Here is a 20,751-nt window from a genome sequence, read left to right as displayed (position 1 = left end):
AAAAGTTTTTTTCCCCAATGATGCTTCAAGGACAAGGGTTATCTGTGGTTTGTACAATGGTAACTTAAGGGGCTCAGTGATTTAACTTGTTCCATAAACTAGTTTCTCATACAGTTATACTTTCCAGCCTAGACAGAGAAGGAGTCAAGGGAGCAGGTATCTTTAGATCTGCTCCATATGTGGTGGAGAAGCTCCAAATGTTCTGTGTGGGGTGAGGAAACAGCCCAGTGTTTTTACATTAACAATGTCTGTTCTCAACTTACAATGTTGTAGGCTTTACTCAAGTGTTACCATTAAATACACAGAGACTGAACTTTTCATAAGGGGCAGTGATATAAAATTGTTCCACAAAGTGTACTATATGAACCACTTTTCACAGTTCAAATAAAATATTTTAAAAATAAATATTGTAACTCTAGCAATAACCTATCTACACAAGGTAGGAGAAATGGGATTAATGAGAATCCAGTTACATTTCCGTGAATCTCATGTTTAACCATTTAAATAGTTTTATTTTTCAAAACCCCATTGCACATAACCCATAACTGATAGGCCACTTCTCCCAAACAAATAAACTATCAAAGAATAAAGTGATAAATTATAAGAAAGGAAAATATGTATCATTTACTACAATCATTCTCTTGCTCCAAAACTTGGCAAACATGTAAGAAAAATGATATCAAGTGGATACATTTTAATTTGCAAAACTAATTTGGGGCAGATGAAGTGAAAACATATATAACGGAATGGGCATATATTGTTTTGATATTTCCATGTGAGATGAATGTGTTAGATTTTTAATTATGGAATCAGGAAGGCTACTATGAAACGGCAAACAATGACATTTACCACCAGGAGAAGCCATTCATCCTGTTACTGCCAAACCCAAGAATTCCAAACATTCCCTTCATTCTCATCCATATAAAAAAAAATGGGGGAAATCACATTACTGTTACCAGTTGTATAACCTTCGAGTTCCATAAGCTTTAAGTTAACGATTTTTACAGCCATAGTTTTATTTGGTGTTCTTCTTGGGGCTTACATGAGGGTTAAGGTTGCATCGCTGTGTATTTTTTAGAGTCAGAGTAAGGCTCCCATGATACTTGCAGTTTCTTTAATAGGGGACAAAGGTTACAGCACAAATACTTCTAGGAGAAGCAACAAAATGATCTAAATTTACACCATCAACTAAACGATTAGTAGTTCTCTTCTTTGAGAGCAGTGTTTTCTTGATTGCAAATACCCTGGCGACTGAGGCACAGAGGAAGAAGAGAACAAGGGATAAACCAATGTGAGGTATCAATGTGAGGGTCCCAGGGAGGAACCCCTGTTACTTTCCAGTCAAACTTTGTCCTAAGCTTTATGACTTTGTCCTGAGATGCCTTTCAATATTCTTTACTCAGTGTTGTGTAGAAAAAGAAACGGCACTTAAACACAGAATTAAGTCTTTATGGATATGGATGGATTTCCATTTGAAAATAAAAACTATAAATGAATTCTTTTAACTCCCTAAAGGAAAAGAAGAGAGAGGACGATAAACTTTTGTACTTGAAATTGCTTACTCGCATAAGCTTCCCACGTACTAAAGTGTAAAAGAAAATTCTGAGATGTGGGTGCAACCGCTACTCATGAAGGGAAAACGGGGGGTGGAAGAGTGCCTGCAACGAATTCTGCTGCCACCCAGTGGCTGAAAGAAGTGGTTTCTCTTTGTTGCTCACAAAAAAAAAAAAAAAAAAAAAAAAAAAAAGACACCGAGGTAGATTAAGACATACCCAGAATTTAAAACCACCAAGACCTATGCCTCGGTATGGCCGAAGAGACAATCATTGTAGTAAGGGTTATATATTTTCCTTTCCGCTAACTCAGAGTTTGCCCACGAATGCCTATTTGTTCTTCCCGCATCTACCTGGGTTCAGATACTGACTGGCACGGAGGACACCGAGCTGGCTCGGGATTCCCGGGTCACGCTGTTGGGCATCGAGAGGGTGCAGCAGGACACGCCCACGGTGGCCTCGGGCAGCTCGTCGTCCTCCGTCCACTCGTTGAGCTCCGGGCTGAAGCACTGGATGCACTTCTTGTACTTCTTCTCGCCCTCGTTCCAGCCCCCCACCAGGTAGGCGCGGCCGTGCAGCGCCGAGGCGCCCGCCGTGCTCACGCCCACCAGCAGCGGCGCCGCGTAGCTCCACTGGCCGGCGGCGGGGCTGTAGCACTCCACGGTCAGCACGTCCACGCGCTCGCCGCGCGCCCCCAGCTGGCTGCCCCCCATCACGTACACCCTGTCGCCCAGCGTGACCGCGCAGTGCCAGCCCCGCGGCGTGCTCAGGCCCGGCAGCTCCTGCCAGCAGTCGCCGGTGGGGTCGTACGCGCACACGGAGCGCGAGTACGCGCTGCCGATGTAGCCGCCGGTCACCAGCACCCGGCCGTCCACGACCGCGCTGGCGTGGCAGCAGCGCGCCACCTCCAGGGGCGCCTTCAGCTGCCACTGATTGGTGGAGGGCACGTAGCACTCCAGCGAGGCCAGGCTGCCTTCGGGACTGCGGCCGCCCACGGCGTAAAGGAGCCCGTTGAACACGCTCAGGCTGAAGTGCGTGCGCTTCTGGTTCATGCTGGCCAGGTGGATCCAGGTGTTGAAGCGGGGGTCGTATCTGAAAATGGCAGAGGAAGTGTGACAGCCTTGTTGGCGGCGGCCGGGGAACCCACGGGACTCCACAAAGCACAGCGTGGAAATGTTGACACTGTTCCTGCAAGGAGGCTTTCCTACCCGCACCTGGAGGCTGGTGTTCCTCTCTCAGCCAGTAAGAGAGCGTGACACTTGGAAAAGGCCGGGCATTGGTGACTCCTCCTACACCCGTTTATAAAACTCCGCTGCCACTTGGAGAAGTCCCCACAGAGACCAACCTTCCAGTCCCTCTTCCTCCATAAATATCCACCATGGGGAGGATTTATGAGACGTGCATGTGGGGGAGGCGGTGGAAACTGGCTATTTGTGGCAAGCAGAAAGGGAACACGGCCACATTAACGTCACTTCCACATACCTTCAGACACCAACCATCCCTCGCTCATTCTCACTGCTTAAGATAGGAGTTGGCTACTTGGAATTCTCCATCTCTCACCAACACCTTCTCATTCATACACCTGTCCTGGCCACTGCAACAGTAAAGCTAAGGCACTCCACCAAGTCTTCCTTCATCTGTTTAGAATGAGATCAATGGAACTCATATCCAAAAGCATCAACAGGGGTTTAACTTTTGATACCTCTCTATTTTCTAGCACCTCTGCACAGAGAAGTTTTTTTTTTTTTAGGTTAGAGGTATATTTTTACAGTGTTCTATATTATAGTTATTATACCATAGGCATTGAAATCAATACTGCAAAAGCAGTGACTGGAATACTAGCAAGAATTATCAGCAGGAGGAAAATAAGCAGTCATAGAAAACCTATTTCAACTATTTACATAGTTCCAAAGTATTGTAAACACAGACTCTCTCCATTAGTTTGATATTCCTTCATTTTTGTCCCATTTAACCTCCAAATCAAAGCGTAACCACTTATAAAGGACAAAAATCCGTTAATTGTTTGGATTCATTTAAATGACGCACAGACTTATAATGAAATAATAAAGACTATTTTTCATGATATGCTGTATAAATTTTCAGATCTTGCTCATTAATTAGTTGTTTGACTTTGTACTTGTATCATGATATAAGCATGACTTTCTGACATTTCAAATATATGGAAGTTGCTTTTATTATAAATATACAAAAATAACATGGCGTTTGAATACCATTTTCTGAAGGCTCTATTATACTTTTACTATTTCTACATGCATCAAAAATGTAGAAAATTTCTAAGGTATTCACCGTTCATATAAATATTTAGAATTAATTGCCTGTCACATTTTTAATGATCTCATTGTACCTGCTAATTATAAATCTGACAGTCATCAGTACAGTCACTTAAAAGAAATTTCGTGTTATTGTGATCTTTCTTACCACCTAGTGTTAAAAACTATGTTTGTACTCAGTTTCTTTTTAGAAAAACAGTGTATTAGGAAGGGCACTTTACTATAAATGAGAAAATGTGAATTACTACTTAGTAGTGGTGTAACTTCTCTGGGTATCAGATTTCTCACATGTACAACCAGAATAACCACATCTTCCCAGCTCATCTCATAGGCTTATTCAGAAATCTGGGGTGCACTATCTATATATGCACGTACTTTATGCAACGTGAACTGTTATGTGCATGTAATGTGGGATTATCATTATTGATTTACTGAGCCAATGAACTAACTGAACAGACATGACTAATTTACTTCTTGTCTTATAAGATTAGACCATTTCAGTTCCTAATCAAGATCAAATACCTGCAGAAATTGCTGACTGCATGCTTGGCTTGATTTCTCGCATCATTCTGGTCTTCGCCACCGGCCACATAAAGAAATCCGTCCATCACAGCCACACACTGATTAAAACTCTTGGCTGGCATTTCTGTAAGCTTGCTCCATCCATTTTCAGGGTCTCTGTACAAGATGTCTCTACTAAGGGATTTCTCAGTGAGGCCTGGACGTCCCCCAACAGTGACAAGGACTCGACAGCCCCCGCGGATTCTCGTACGCCTAGACTGCAATGTGTTTTGATGATATGGAAGTAGGTGGTAGTTCATAGCATCTACAAGAAGTTTGTGACAGTCAGCATCTTGCATCATTCTTGGTACAGACTGAACATAATTGACCAGGTCTTGTGCAGAGATGGTACCAAAGCGAATATTGCTCAAAAGATCTGCAGCATATTTCACTCTCTTTTGGTCAAATTCTAACCATTTCATTGCAATCTGGAATGCTACTATTTCAGAAGGCAACTGTAAGTCATCATCTATGAGAAGTTCATTAATTTGCTCAAACGTAAGTTTCAAAAACTGATCTGATTCTGCAAATTCAAGGAAGTTATCCCGGATAAATTTCTGGGTTGCTGCTTTTGCATTTTTCAAAGAGTATGTTTCAGCAATGTTAGCAACGTACATGCAATTCTCAACACTCATCTCCCGTATCAGAAAATCACTGCACATCTTTACAAGGGTGTGGATCTGAAGATAAACAGCAGCAGAAACAATGCTTCCTATTGTATACAAGGAGAGAGTCAGCTTTCCAGTGTAGGCATATGCGATCACAGTAGCCAGGCCCAGTGGTGAGACATCATTGAGATCCACCCTTTGGGTAGATGGGTCTTTTTTTAGGATGTTGTAAAAGTATTCACTGCATGAAGCCATCACTGACTTGTGAACATCAAAAGATTTGGTTTTGGTGCCAATGACTAAGTCGCAAAGGAAGTTCTCCTGCCTCATTCTGCTTAAGCCTTCTAAGAGGTTGGGGCCATAAGAAGCGTCTGATAGCTCAGAAGAAATGCACGTAAGTCCATTGCCTCCCTCTAGGAGCCCATTCAAAGCATTTAATTTGTTTAGGGGGCTATCTTCTACGATTATGGTCAACTCATTGATATCTCCTTTGTTCTTTTTTACAGTCTTCTTTTTGGGGGCCATGTTGGCAAACACACTGTCACAGGCAAGATCTTGCTACAAAAAAAAAAAAAAAAGGCATGGTTTTATTTCAACTGTGCATTGAGCTTTGAAATGCTACATTGAGAAACTTCTTTTTCAAAATAGTTTTTTAATGGCATAATTTAGATTAAACCTCAAAAATGGACTTACAGACTTATACTAAACTAGATGCACATTTAAAAATGTTTTATTCATTTCTGAGAGAGAGACAGCATGAGCAGGGGAGGGTCAGAGAGAGAGGGAGACACAGAATCTGAAACAGGCTCCAGGCTCTGAGCTGTTAGCAGAGTCCGATGTGGAGCTCGAACCCACAAACCATGAGATCATGACCCGAGCCAAAGTTGGATGCTTAACCGATTGAGCCATCCAGGTGCCCCTAGATGCACATTTTATGGACAGTTTGCTTCAGCATCAAGAACCCAAGTTAATTCTAGAAAGATTTTTATATTATCAAATGAGACTTCTCAATACCTATAGTGCCAAGTAATTTTATATAGCATAAATGACCAAATATTCTCTGTTCTAACTGTATAGTAATTATAGAATAATAATTAAACACCACTTGAAGGGCTTAGTTTACTCTTATGAAAAAGTGAATTATAACTACTCTGAAGTTTTCCTCAATAAAATACTAAAATTCAGGAATCCATGTGAAATGTATATATGTTAGAATAAATGTGGAATTTAAAAATCAGTGGGTAACGACTTGTAATGATACATTAGTTCAATTAATTTCTACTCTATGTAGTCATGAAAATAACTTCCAGATGGATGAAATCCCTAAGTCACATTCACACACACACACACACACACGCACACACACACACTACAAAGACTAGAACAAAGTAGGTGTTGTTTTTCTTTTTGTTTTTTAATTTTAGCTTAGGAAAGGCCTTCTTAAGCGTAATCCCAAATCCAGAAGCCATAGGGGAAGAGACAGAAATATCTGAATACAAAAAAAAAAAAAAAAGAAAACTATAAAACAACTCCAACTATTTAAAAGATAAGCAATTGATATTTTAAAAATGTTTGTAACTTTTTTTTTCAATGTTTATTTATTTTTGGAGAGAGAGAAAGAGAGCTCACACGAGTCAGCAAGAGGCAGAGAGAGAGAGAGAACCCCAAGTGGGCTCGATCTCAAGAACTGTGAGATCATGACCTGAACCAAAATAAAGAATTGGATGCTTAAGCTCTGAGCCCGCCAGGCGCACGCCACCTTTTTAAAAATTGTAGCATTCTTGACAGATAAGAAGTTAACTGACATGATAGTTAAAGAACTCCAACAGTTAACAAAAACATAATCCAATTAAAAATTATCAAAGACTGTGCCTAGCTAAGTAGATTGTTCACAAAAAATAAAATACAAATAGTTGATAAATATATTTTTAAAAGCTAAACTAATTATAATCAGGGAAATGTCAACTGAAATACAGAAATCCTTTTTTATTTTTCTGTGGACACATTTTGCTTATCAGATGGTTAAAATATTTTTTAATATTCATAATATCAGATACTGGTGTGGTGCTCTCCATACATTACTGATGGGAGTATGATTGATACAGCCTTTGATGCTAAATCTAAATCTAGGAATGTGCCTCATAGAGTATTATCCTCATAAAGATATATTTATATGGCTAGTATCCATTTTCTGTTATCAATGTTATAAATATTTGAGCCAGTTTTTAAACCTGTATGAAGTGACTTTGAACCTGTAAGGTGATTTAAGCTTTAGTATTAAACAGATCTGAAATATATTAAGATTAACAAATACATGCCTTAGCCCTTAAAACATCATTGCTTAAACTGTTTTAGACTTTTTCAAAATAGTGAGCATAGTCACTAGAAGATGTTATACTTTTCAATGGATTTATTTATAGGATGGTAATATTCACTTTTTGTAAGATTACTGTGTTTTTTTAAATTTAATTTTTAAGATTGCAACATCAGTATGTATAAATTCAACAACTCAGTTTGGTATATATAAGCTTGGATAATTGGATAAGCTTATACAAACTTGTATTTGCATATTTTTGAGCAGGGGCGAAAGTCCTTTTTTGTAAGGCATGGATTTCTTTGGTGCAAATACACTCATTGTGGCTGCTTTTAAGCTATCCACTGCTTAACAACCAGCTTATCAAATTCCTGAAAATGTAGCAATTGGCTCTCAGGCACCAGTAAGAGTCAGCTCCAGCCTACCACGATATGAGAACTTACATCAAAACACATTTATGCTATATTATTCAGCAATTTGTTTTTTTCACCTAGCAGTAACTTAAGTACTTCCTTCCATGTCAGTACACACATACATTCACATCATTCTCATAGTTTCAGAAAATCCCATACTAAAGAGGTATAAAACTTATGCAATTATTCTACTACTGATGGACATTTGGGTATTCAGGCATTTCATAGTATTTTGAAGTGTGTGTGTGTGTGTGTGTGTGTGTGTGTGTGTCTTTTAGATCTCACTGTTGAATTCATCCTGAAGGGTAAAATTTGGCTTTGACCCTTCTTGAAAGGCCTTCAATTTAATTACTGGAATATATGTTAAAAATTCCATAACCTTTTTATTTTGTTTGTCCTTATTTCTTTGTAGAAGAATCATGGCAAGTACGTGGGAAACATATCTCTCAAACAGATCTATCTCTGCCAGGGCCTTTTGTCTTCCTCATTAAGTTCAGATTGTCATATTCAAATTTATATTTGTTTATAAGATGGCAGCACGTGTGTCCTGCTTCATTCTTTCTTGCAAGCAAGCCAGATGCGTCCTGACCTTGTGAAATTGATTTTCAAGCCCCCATCAATTTAGTCTTCAAATGCCTTTGACTTAGGTAGTTAGTGTCCTCTTGATGGATTTTTCTGGGAAAATGTAAAAATTTTGTTCAGCAAGTACTTATCAGACACCTACTGCTGTGTGGGCAGCACTGTGCTGAGAGTGATAGAGTAATACAATATGTAATTTATGTTAGACAGACAAGGCATGACAAGTATAAAATGGTAACAAGTAACTAGGTAAGCACAGCAGAATAATTCTTTTTTTCGACATCAGTTTCTCCTATCTGGAGTAGAAGCACCAATGTGTCTTTGGAAAAAGCCTGGTCTATTTTCTTGGAAAAGGCCCTTTGGACAATTTTTTGTTCATATAGATGTTGGACTCATAATTACTCACTATTTTGGAGGAAATCCTGATTTTAAAGTGTAATATCAAAGTTTTAGACTGAAAAGTTAAATATTCTATTCATCTATGATTAAATGATTACAGGAGTCCCCATTTTATATGTGGTTTTGCTTTCCTCCATTTCGGTTACCCATGGTCAGCTGTGGTCAGGAGGCAGATGACGAATTCTGACATTATCAGAAGGCCAAGAGTAGCCTAACCGCTACGTCACAACGCCTATGTAATTCATCTCACTTCATCTCATCACGTAGGCATTTTATCATCTCACCATCATAAGAAGAAGAGTGAATAAGGTACAGTAAGATATTTTGAGGGAGAAAGCACATAGCTCGGATTATAGTATGTTGGTATAGTTATTCTATTTTATTATTAATTATTGTTGTTAATGTCTTACTGTGCCTAATTTACAAAATAAACTTTATCCTAGGTATGTATGTATAGAAAAAACATAGTATATACATAAGCTTCAGTACTATTTGCAGCTTTAGGCTTCACCGGGGGTCTTGGAAAGTATCCCCTGTGGATAAGGGGCCACTACTGTATTCATTGGTAGCATATAGGGTGATATTTAAGATATTCAACAACTGATAGAACAGAGCACCTACTAAATAGTATGGAGTCACAGGCCACAGTTCTGGAGCTGAGTTCCAGAGGCTTCCCTGGATAACTGTGTAAGTCTTCAGTTGCTGGATAGTAGTGGGGCTCAGGGGCTCCGTGGAGAAGGCTGGAGGAGTGGGAGGGATCAGGGGGAGGTCAGGGCAGCAACTATCTGTCCACTTATTTGGCTATTTACCAGATCTGTACAGAAGGATCTCACTATTTTAACAACTGGTATACTGTAGTGTATCATTCTTGTATCAGGGATGGGGTATAATTACGAGGTTTCTGAAGAAAAGAGAGAACCTAGCTTCAATAACACAGCAATATGATGGGGCTCTGGAGACAAAGGGCCAGCAGGGAATTCCAAAGGAAAGGGTGACTAGTGGGCTCTAGGAGCAATAATATATGATTTCCAGTTTTTAATCTTCCTTTTCTACATTGTTATTCTCCTATATCACACTTAATTGAGGAATATCAAGTATTCTTTTCTTTTAATGTTTATTTATTTTTGAGACAGAGAGAGACAGAGCCCAAGCTGGGGAGGGGCAGAGAGAGAGAGAGACACACACAGAATCTGAAAAAGGCTCCAGGCTCTGAGCTGTCAGCACAGAGCGCAATGCAGGGCTCGAACCCATGAACCGTGAGATCATGACCTGAGCTAGAGTCGGATGCTTGCTTAACCGACTGAGCCACCCAGGCGCCCCAAGTATTCTTAATAAAGTCTGATAAATTGCTGATTAGCTCCCTCTCTGCCTATAGGAATATCATTTGGTATCATTGTGAAGACCTTAGCCTCTGAAGAAGGACTGCTTGAGTTTGAGAAGCTGCTCTGGGGAGGAGGGTGGGGGGCCATGTATTGGAGGCATGGGGAGAGAAGTTGGGGAAACTACCAAGCGACTGTATGGAATATACAAAGCAGAATGAGGGTGCTTGGGTGGCTCAGTCCGTTAAGCATCCAGCTCTTGATTTCTGCTCAGGTCATGATCTCACAGCTCCTGGGTTTGAGCCACGCGTTGGGCTCCATGTGCTGTGTACGGACAGAGCTTGCTTGGGCTTCTCTGTCTCTCTCTCTCTCTGCCTCTCCCTTGCTCGTGCTCTCTCAGAGATTCAAAATTAATAAATTAACTTAAAAAAAAAAGCAGGATGATTTTGTAGAGGAGTCAAGAGTTGGAAAAAAGAAATAGCATAGGATGAGTTCCCCTACTCTTGCAAAGTTTTGGGGTGTATTTTTGTGGGTGGTTTAGTTTTGTTTTGTCTTTTGGTGGCTTTTCCCCTAAGAGTAGTCTGCAATTGGCACTTCACAGGACAGCTACACCTCCAACAGAAAGTATCGCTGCATCAAAGAAACAGAGGACAGAGTTTGTGGCAATCACATCCAGTGGAAAGTGAGCTTGGAATTCTGGGGAAAAAGAAATCCCAAAAGGAGAACTAAATGGAAACTTAGATCTTCAGGAAGGAATGAAGAGTGTCAGAAATGATAAATGTCTCGATGCATATAAAAGACTTTTTTTTTCCCTTTAAACTTCTTTAAAATTCATACAACTCTTCAAAGCAAAATTGATAACATTGTCTTGTGGGGTTTCTAATATTTCTAGATGTAGTGCATACAACAATTATAGCATAAAGGGTGGGGTGATGGTAAATAAATCTATATGATTGCAAGGTTACTCTATTTTATGTGAAATGGTAAATATTAACTTCTGTAGCCTGTGAGAATTTAACTTTGTATATTGTAATTTCTAGAGCAGTGCTGTCCAATAGAAATATAATATGAGTCACATATGCAACTAAAAAAAAAATTCCATTAGTGGGGTGCCTGGGTGGCTCAGTCAGTTAAGCATCCGACTTCGGCTCAGGTCATGATCTTACGGTTGGTGGGTTCGAGCCCCGCGTCGGGCTCTGTGCTGACAGCTCAGAGCCTGCAGCCTGTTTCAGATTCTGTCTCTCTCTCTCTGACCCTCCCCTGCTCACGCTCTCTCTCTCTCTCAGAAATAAATAAAAAGCATTAAAAAATTTTTTAAAAATTCCAGTAGTGACATTAAAATGTTGAAAAGAAACAAGCGAAATTAATTTAATAATATAGTTTCTTCAACCATATACATACAAAATATTATCATTTCACTATGTAATTGGTATAAAATTATTAATGTGATATTTTACATTCTTTTTTCACCCCAAGTCTTCAAAATGCAAGGTGTATTTTATACAGCTCATTTTGGACTAGCTACACTTCAAGTGTTTAGTGACTACGTGTGACTGATGACCATGGTACTGGACAGCAGAACCCTAAAACAACCACTTAAAGAATGCAAAGTAAGGGGGACCTGGGTGGCTCAGTTGGTTAAGTGTCCAACTTTTGCTCAGGTCATGATCTCATGGTTTGAATTTGAGCCCTGCATCGGGTTCCCTACTGTCAACATGAAGCCCATTTCAGATCCTCTGCCCCCATTTCCCTGCCCCTACCCTGGTTGTACTCTCTCTCTCAAAAATAAATAAAAATGTTAAAAATAATGCAAAGTATGCTGAAAGACCAATGGATAAATTTAAATGGAATTCAGAAGAGAGCAGGAAAGTTGGAGCAGAGGAACAAAAATTAGAGGGGACAAACCACCCCAAGTAATTTAATGGCAAGCCTAAATCAAATTATATTACTAATTATATTATGTGTTAATGGGTGAAACAATATAATTAAAAGGCACACATTTTCAGAATGGATAAGAAAAGCAAAAGCAAGACCCAAATATATGCCTCTACCAGAGACTCACTATAAATATAAAGACACAGATAGGTTAAAAAAAAAAATAGATACAAAAAGTTATATATAGAAATAGGCATAAGAAGACTGGAGTGGCTATGTTAATATCAGGTGGAATACATTTAAAAAAAACAATTACCATTGATAAAGAGGGAATTCTATAATGATAAGAAGGTCAAATCAGCGTGAGGATATAACAAATATAAACTTATATGTGCAAATGACATGCCTTCAAAATTATGTGAAACAAAATAAGTGACAGGATTAAAGGGAGAAATAGGCAATTCTCAATTATACCTGAAAGTGTTAATAACTCTCAGACACTAACAGAACTTCTAGACAAAGAAATCAGTAAATGTATAGATTACCTGAACAACATTATTAATCACCTTGACTTAACTGATATTTCTAGAACATTACACCCAACAACTGCAGAAAACAAATTCTCCTCAGGTCCACATGGTACTCTCACCAAGACAGATCAGACCCTATGCTGGGCCACATAGGTTTTTGTTTTCACCACAAAACACGTCTCAGTAAATTTAAAATACTGAAGCCATACAGAGTATGTTTTCTGATCATACTGCAATTAAATTTAGAAATTAGTAACAGTAATCTATCTAGAAAGACTATTATTTGGAAATTAAACAGTATATTTCTAAATAATCCATGAGTCAAAGAAGAAATCACAAGAGAAATTAGATAATATTTCAAACTAAATGATAATGAAATGTGACATAAATACAGCTCTGCTACTAATCTGAAGTAAGACTCACCACAGATTACCTAACCTCTTAGAGTCTCCACTGATTTGTCTTTAAAGTGAAGATATTAACAGTGCCTGCCTGCAGGGTTGCAAATGAAAACTTAATGAGAAATTAATGCAAATACAGCACGTAGCAGAGTCTCTAGCAAAAAGCGAGTGTTGAAAAAAATTTCAATCATTTTCATGAAAATAAACAACCTTGTGTTCTGCGTCTTTGGGAATAGGAAAGGAACTTGTTTAAGCCTTGAGGTGGAGTGAGTCAGAGAAAAATGGCACATTATGGGAAAGCAATCATGAGGAGCAGGCGGCAAGAGAGGACAGGCATACACAGTGACCCAGAATGAGAAATGGCAGACAGCAACCCAGGGGCAGCGGGGTGTTTCTAGAACATATGAACATTTCTAAGAATTTTTTAAAACCCTAGGGAGAGAACTGGAATTTGTGCAATTACACAGTATGAGGAACAGATTATTTTTATTTTGGTACGAAGGATAAAGGTAACCATAGAAATTTGGAAAACTTGGGACACTTGGTTATAGGTTATGTAGCAACACAGAATTACATGAAACAGATTGAATCTATAAACCTGGACTTAAGGATTCAAATGAAAGTGTTATTTTGGTGAAGTGGTGTTGGGATGGCAGGGTTTGCAGATAATAGGTCTTGCTGGTGTTTTTAAGAGGAGTGGGTGCATGGGGGAGAAGGTCATTAGAAGTAGAGGAAATGCCTTATGCTGAAGCTGGGAGGCATGACTCAGCATGTGCAGGCTCATGGCTGAGTCCTGAGGGAGAAGCTGGGTAGGGAGATCAGGCCAATGCATAAAGGTCGTTGGATGCTGGGAAGGGCTCGAACTCAATAAATTAGTATGTGATCAAGAAGGATTAAGAAATCTCCTTAAGAGGTCCTAGTGAAATCCGTAGAAATTCTTCTAGGCCTTCCGTCTCTTATCTCCTGTTGCCACTTTCTATTTCCTTTATATATAGATATAGATATAGATATAGATATAGATATAGATATAGATATACATATACATATACATATACATATACATATACATATACATATACATGTATAGATGTCTATCTAGATATATACGTACATGTATATGTACAGTTGACTCTTGAACTATGTGGGTCTACTTACACCTAGGTTTTTTCAATAAATACATTGGAGGTTTTTTGGAGATTTGCAATAATTTAAAAAACTTACTGATGAACCACATAATCTAGAAATATTGAAAACATTAAGAAAAAGTCTGCTATGTCATGAATGCATAAAATGTATGTAGCTGCTAGTCTATTTTATCATTTGCTACCATAAAGTTTACACAAACCTATTATAAACAACTTAAAATGTATCAAAGCTTACACATACAAACACTTACAGGCCATGTGTGGCATTGTTTGTAGTTGAGAGAAACATTAACAAACGTAAAGATGCAGAATTAAGTCATAACTGCATAAAATTAACTGTAGTCCATACAATACAACCGTGATCATTACATAGCACCCTCCTGTTGCTACTGCAGTGAGCTTAAGGGTTGCAAATATTCTCTTAATGGGCTGTGTGACCGTAATCACTTCTGTGTAAAGAATCTGTCTCTCCAGGACACAGCAAAATGTGATGTCTTATGGTCCTTGCAATTAGTGGTTAAGTTTCTGGGAGAGTCACAAGTTACATGCAGATTTCTGAGCGTGCAGGGGATTGGCTCCCCTAATTCCCATGCTGTTCAAGGGTCAGCTGTTTATTACATATATATAATTTTACTCTTTTTTTTTTTTATTTGTGTGTGAGAGAGAGAGAAACAGCACGAACAGGGGAGGGTCAGAGAGAGGGAGATACAGAATCCAAAGCAGGCTCCAGGCTCTGAGCTAGCTGTCAGCAGAGAGCCTGACATGGGGCTTGAACCCATGAACCGTGAGATCATGACCCAAGCCGAAGTTGGACACTTAACTGACTGAGCCACCCAGGTGCCCCTAATTTTATTCTTTAAATGATATTTTACATAATATTAGTCAATTCATTTAACTCAATTTTACTATGATTAATATTTTAAAAAAGATTTTAGTTTTAAGTAATCTCTACATCGAACATGGGACTCAAAGCTACAAGCAAGAGTCGCATGTTCTACCAATTGAGGAAGCCAGGTGCCCCTATTAATTAGTATTTTATTTTATTTTGTTTTGTTTTATTTTGTTTTATTTTAAAGACATGCTCTTTGTTGACATTTTTTAAATGTTTATTTATTTTTGAAAGAGAGAGAGAGAGAGAGACAGAGAGACAGAGCATAAGCGGGGGAAGGGCAGAGAGAGAGAGGGAGACACAATCCAAAACAGGCTCCAGGTTCTGAGCTGTCAGCACAGAGTCCAAGGAGGGCTTGAACTCATGAGCTGCGATATCATGACCTGAGCCAAAGTTGGATGCCTAACTGGCTGAGCCACCCAGGCATCCCTTAATTAATATTCTAAATAATATTTTAATATATACAGTCTTAAAATAAGAGAGGTCTTTTAGAGCCCTCAAAATCCAGGTAACCGGCTTCTTCAGCTCTCTCTAGGGGAGGTATAAGGAGAGAAGCAGTCAGAAGACCATAAAAGACTACTGAAACCAGAGTTTGCCTTCAACTTCCTAGTGGCCATATTTACCCAGACATGCTCACAAATTCAATCATTCTGTACTACACCTGTCGCTACATCCTTTTCCTAGGTGTGCACCTTGGAGGTGAGGCTGTACATCTACCTGGCCAGGTGTTCTGGGCCATGTTCTTCCAGTAAGTACACCACAGACACCTCAGAGGAGTCTGAGGGTCCATCACTGCTCTGACACTGGGCAAAGCGCTGATGATGTCCTCTAGGCTGCAGAGATGTTTAGAGACTCCTGTATCCTGACAAATGCTCTTCTACTGGGCCTGCCCCTCTAACTCTTATTGGCCTTGCATGGGGCTCTGGCCATAGCTTTTCTCAGTTTGAGTAGGACCATAGGCCAGTAAGAATGGTGAAGGCAGCTATTCAGGGTCCTGCTGCAGAGAAGACTAGCTTCCTCATGATGGCAGGTCAAAACCCAAGAGGCTCTGTTCTCATCAGGCAGACAGACAAGCCTCCAACATGCTCTACAGATCCCTCACACTGGGGCCTTTCCGGGGAGTACAGGCACAGGCATGTTACACCGGGCATACGTGTTAGCACACACACACACACACACACATACACACTCACCATGTCACTTGACCGACCAACATTCTTCCACAACCACATTTAAGTAAAGAGTAAGGACAGCTTTAAAGGAAGCGAGTTGTAAAAGGGCAGCCTAAGGAGCAGATGTGTGAAGGTAGTGGCACAATGTAATCCACTTCCATTTACTCATTCAGTCGTGGCGCTGGGCTTCCAGGGTGATTGTACAAGGAACGATCAGAAAGAATTGAATATTTACAAAATATATCACTGAGTCACTAGGATATATGCAAACATGCATTCAAAACCAATTTGTGCCAGAACTGTCACTGTTTCTTCTACAATTATACAAATGTTCAATGTGTGCCCTGAGTCATACTGTAAGTGATGGCCAATGACGGTCACAATGACAGCCCTACAACATGGTTGTGAGGAATAGGTGTTTTGAAAATGAGTTGCATAGATAGGTTCTTACATACATAATCTAGAGTATAACCTAGAAATTAAGCAATAAATTTTAAAAGCATTCCATTTTCACTGATTCAATTATATATTAGCTCACAGTTGGATAAGGGTTTTAGTTACTGTTAATTTTTTAAAGCTTTTTTCTCTTTTTTTAACTGAGTGATGGCTTGTGATCAGCTGCTCAAGGATTGTCCAGTCTTCTTGACAGGGCAATCACCATGGTTACCCTAGGCAGAGGTTAGGAAAGCTTTGACCAGGGTCATGGTCTGCATGGTGAGGAGCACAGCCTTGCTGAGATGCCCTAGGCTGGGAGAATTACAAGACTATTTCACTGTTTTTCTTAAAGCACAACAGGCTGATTCTTTCTCCCTACCAGGCGGGGCTCTAGGAAGCTGCAGGCCATCTCACCCCCACTACAGAATCAAAGAAAAGAAGAATGACACACGCTCCCTGCTCCCTGAGACAGTTAGGACTTGCACTTTTCACACAGCCCCTACCATAGTAGGACTTGCTGGAAAGAGGAGCTGGTACAGTTACAGCAGAAGAGGTTGTGTAATGGGATGAACAGCTATGTATAATGGGAGGCACTGCCAATCTTTTCCTATCCCTTCCTTTTTTGGGTGAAAGAAAGACTTTGCACAGGGTACAGAGGGTTACAGAAGGCTCGCTACACTTCCAAACTATCCCTTCATCTTGTGCAGAAGACCCAGAGAATTCTTTTTCTGGTGATGGACACCAAAGCCTACCTCCTTCCCTCTCCGCTCCATCGGGTATTACCCGGAGCAGCCTTGGGTCCCCTGGAAGGGCTGTCCATTAGAAACTAGGCAGAAGGGTAATAGAAATGCAATCCCACACTCTCCTCTCATTGTCCACCGTGGATTTTGGCTCTTATGTCATTTCTATTACGATAGTGTCATGTATTCAATGTCTGATGAACACATGACAACCGTCATGTAAGCCATCACATTTTTCATCATCTTTTGTATTTGCCAAATTTAAGTACATTCATAATTAATTCCTAACTATAAAACACCAAACATAAATCTATATTATATATTAAATGTAAACTGTTACCTCCATGTCTATTCAATATCATTATATAGCTAGCATTTAATAGAGAACTTACTGTGTGCTGAGCCCTGGGTTAAGTACTTTTCAGGACTTAAAAAAAAATTTAAGCATCACTGAAATCCTAAAAGATAGGGTATATTATGTTCATTTTACAAATGAAGAAATTAAGGTTCAGAGAGACTTTTAAAAAGTGTCAAGGTCACAGAAGTATGCAGTGTGCAGTGGCGCACAGATTCAAGCCCAGATTGAGTCCTAAACCCTCTCCCCCCACAATCACCTCCCTTAAACCCAGGGGAGGCTAAAATCTGTAGCAGGTTAAAAAGTTAGCTCTTTCTAGCATGAGAAGATACAGACTGAGTGAGGCAGAACCAAGGTTCTAAGATAAAAATTTGGATATAATGAACACGAAATGGAGTTATAAAAACTCCAAACACTGACACAAAGGAAATGCCTTTTTGAATGTAAAATAAATTTGAGAAGTACTAGAGCCTGTGGATTTCTTAATCCTGTTACAGGTAGTAAAGATATAAAAGTCTAATCGGTTGGGTAAGCCAAAGATAGAAATAGGTTCAAGGAGACCCTACAGGAATTTGTTGATCAGAGAATAAAGCGCTTCCTTTCATTAAGTCTTGGGATGAATATAAAATTATCAATTTTTGTTTAAAAACAAGTATTAATTCCATATGGTTTAATTTAGCTAGAGGGCTCTGCCTGGCTTTTATCTATAAAGGATACAGAAATCATACAGAGTTAACTGTAATTCCATTTACTGAGACTACATATAGGATGCAAAGAACCAGCACTAAAATGTTGGTTTTGGTTTTGTTGAAATTTTAGAAAAATAACTCTTTCTCTTCCCAGTCTTTTGTGTGTATAAGGGTTGGGGAATTGGTTGGAAATGTAAATATTCAGATTAATGTCTGTTTGGTTGTCACAGAGCCAGAAATTGGGTTTTGGTGTTCTTTTTGCTCTAACCATCTAACTGACCTACGGCAAAACCTCAACCGAGTAGGAATTCACTTCAATCATCCATTAAATGAGGAGATGTGTACCTTTCAGTTCTAACACTTTACAGAGAGTTAAGAATAAACAGCTGGCTTTTGCTGCCACAATTGTCAAAGTCTGGTCCTGTATCTTTTTCTTTCCTCAATACGATTTTTCAAAACCCTACAATCAATTTTATCAGATACAGATAAACCAACTGGGACAGGGGGTTGCCAGATCTAGCAACTAAAAATATGAGATGTCCAGTTAAATTTGAATTTCAGACAAACCTTGAGTCATATTTTAGAATAAGCATGTCCCCTGCAATATTTGGGACATACTTATTAAAAAAAAAAACACCTGGTTTGTGGTTTATCCAAAATTCGAACGTAGTTTGGGTATCCTATATTTTATCCGGCAACCTTGTTCTGGGTTGGGTTTCAAGTGAGTCTATGGACTCCATGAAAATTTCTGGAATATTATAAAACATGTGATGCCTGTGTGTTTGTGTGTATTTTTCCTGTGGAGTGGGCCTAGATCTTTCATGCGGTTCTGAAGACCCATAACCATTGGGCTGAGAATTGCACAGACAAGAAACGGTCACATAGTTCTACTGTCTTCAAGGAGTGGGCAAGTCCCTGTGGAAGAACTAACTACACTGTGTCCGGGCCTGACACAGCTCTCAAGTGAAAATCGTCTAGAACTAGCTGTAGAAGAGAATTGTCACTTTATATTTAAGAACATTCTCTGTTCTGCTGCCTTCCACCCTTGCCTCCTCGGAGAGACTCCACATGGGGCAAGCTGAAAAGCCATGTGTGCTAAAGTGTCACTGTCACTCTCATGCCAGAATGAGCTGGGATCCCAGAATGTGTCCTTGCCAAAGGGGCGAATCAGCTGCGCCTTCTCTGTCCTGTCACATTCCTGTGCTGCATCTGTCGGAGCTCATCAGGACCGACTCCGGGAATAGAAACACTCCAGCCTCTGCTGCTTGCCATTTTAAGTTAAGTCCGACTCGAGGGGGGTTTTCCACTTTACCGTTTCATTTCTAACCCAAAACGTATGGTCAACATAGCCATATGTGGACACTGAGAACAAAAATTTGTTTTATGGTTCAATCAAAAATACTTTCTTTTAATGGGGGAGTTTCTATCTTGCCAGTAGGAATATTTCTGGGAATTCAAAGAGTTTAAGAATGTACTTTGTCCCTCCTTTCTGTATAAAATAGAGGAAGAAAAAAATACATTAGGCTTTAGAGACGTAAAATTATTAACAGAAACAACAAGCAATTTTACTGTTTAAAGGCATCTCTCTCATGCATTTCTATTACGAAGACATTCTCCTAATCTATGTCATTCCTTACATTTCAAGAAATGTTTTCTGGGTCCCAATTTCCCATTTGGCACAGGAGCAACGCGGCCCGTGGTAGACGGCAGTCAGTGAATAGCTCTGGATCCTGGAGCACGCGGTCCTGGCCACCCTCTCCCACCCACACACCCATACGCACCCTTGAATCTAGAAGACAGGAATTGGAGAGCGTGGCCCCAGCTCCTTACCCTCCTGTGTGAAGTGGCTTCAGGACAGACGTGTGATGGTGAGTTTTCAGCAGCAGGCTCCTCTTGGGAAGCAATCTGTGGAGAAAGAGAGAGAGAAAGAGGAAGGGAGGGAGAAGGAAAATGCAGTGGGGAGCCACCGGCAGCCACCTGACAAAGTCCCAGCAGCGGCAATTTTTAGAGTGACCCTTGGCCGTCCAACCAAATGAGGCTCAGAGCCTGAGCTCCTCAGCCCTAGAGTAGGAGGGTAAGCCCCCCTCCCCCACTTCCCTCTTTGGCCTTCAACTCCCAGCCTCCTGGGGCTGAGGCGGGGCTCTGGTTGCTGGAGAGGGATTGGGTTTCTTGACCCGCTCAGTAGTTAAAAAAAAAAAAAAAAAAAATCAAGAGTCAGTCACCCTGGGAGTGAGGAAAGAAAATTAGGATATTTAATTGTTGGAAGCAGGGATGGTGGGGGCTGGGGAAGCATCTTTGGTAAGAAGAAGGGAAGGCTGTGAATCAAAACTTCGCTTCTAGAAAGGTAAATAGCCTGGTCACCTCAGGTCCTCCCCAAAGCCCAAGTTTATAAATAGGCTGTTCTTTAGATAGAGGAGCACATGTTTAGGAGGACAAGGTGCGTTCTTTGATACCTCACATGTGATATCGACATTATTAGAGTT

General features: G+C 40.0%; 1 protein-coding gene and 1 long non-coding RNA gene across 2 annotated transcripts in view; one reads left to right on the top strand and one right to left on the bottom strand.

Annotated features, from left to right (window-relative positions):
• Positions 1–1,723: 1,723 nt before the first annotated feature.
• On the bottom strand, positions 1,724–20,152 carry KLHL31 (kelch like family member 31). Its single transcript, XM_039221675.1, has 3 exons — positions 20,099–20,152; positions 4,367–5,571; positions 1,724–2,645 (listed from the first exon to the last, which is right to left on the bottom strand). The coding sequence occupies exons 2-3, from the start codon at positions 5,536–5,538 to the stop codon at positions 1,913–1,915; spliced, it is 1,905 nt and encodes a 634-aa protein (XP_039077606.1). The 5' UTR covers positions 5,539–5,571; positions 20,099–20,152; the 3' UTR covers positions 1,724–1,912.
• Positions 19,739–20,751, top strand: part of LOC120223503 — a 27,022-nt gene continuing 26,009 nt past the window's right edge. Inside the window, exon 1 of the long non-coding RNA XR_005526315.1 lies at positions 19,739–20,136. This is a non-coding gene — a long non-coding RNA (uncharacterized LOC120223503). The remainder of the gene's footprint in view (positions 20,137–20,751) is intronic.

Source organism: Hyaena hyaena, unplaced genomic scaffold (assembly GCF_003009895.1).
Source record: "Hyaena hyaena isolate Hyena2069 unplaced genomic scaffold, ASM300989v1 scaffold_997, whole genome shotgun sequence".
NCBI classification, from domain to species: domain Eukaryota; kingdom Metazoa; phylum Chordata; class Mammalia; order Carnivora; family Hyaenidae; genus Hyaena; species Hyaena hyaena.
This window is presented reverse-complemented; position numbering and strand designations above follow the sequence as displayed.

Coding starts and splice junctions, on each gene's coding strand:
- KLHL31 (XM_039221675.1), bottom strand. CDS start 5,538: ATGGCCCCCAAAAAGAAGACTGTAAAAAAGAACAAAGGAGATATCAAT. Junction 2,646..4,366: donor GCAGTCAGCAATTTCTGCAG/GTATTTGATCTT, acceptor TGCCATTTTCAG/ATACGACCCCCGCTTCAACA.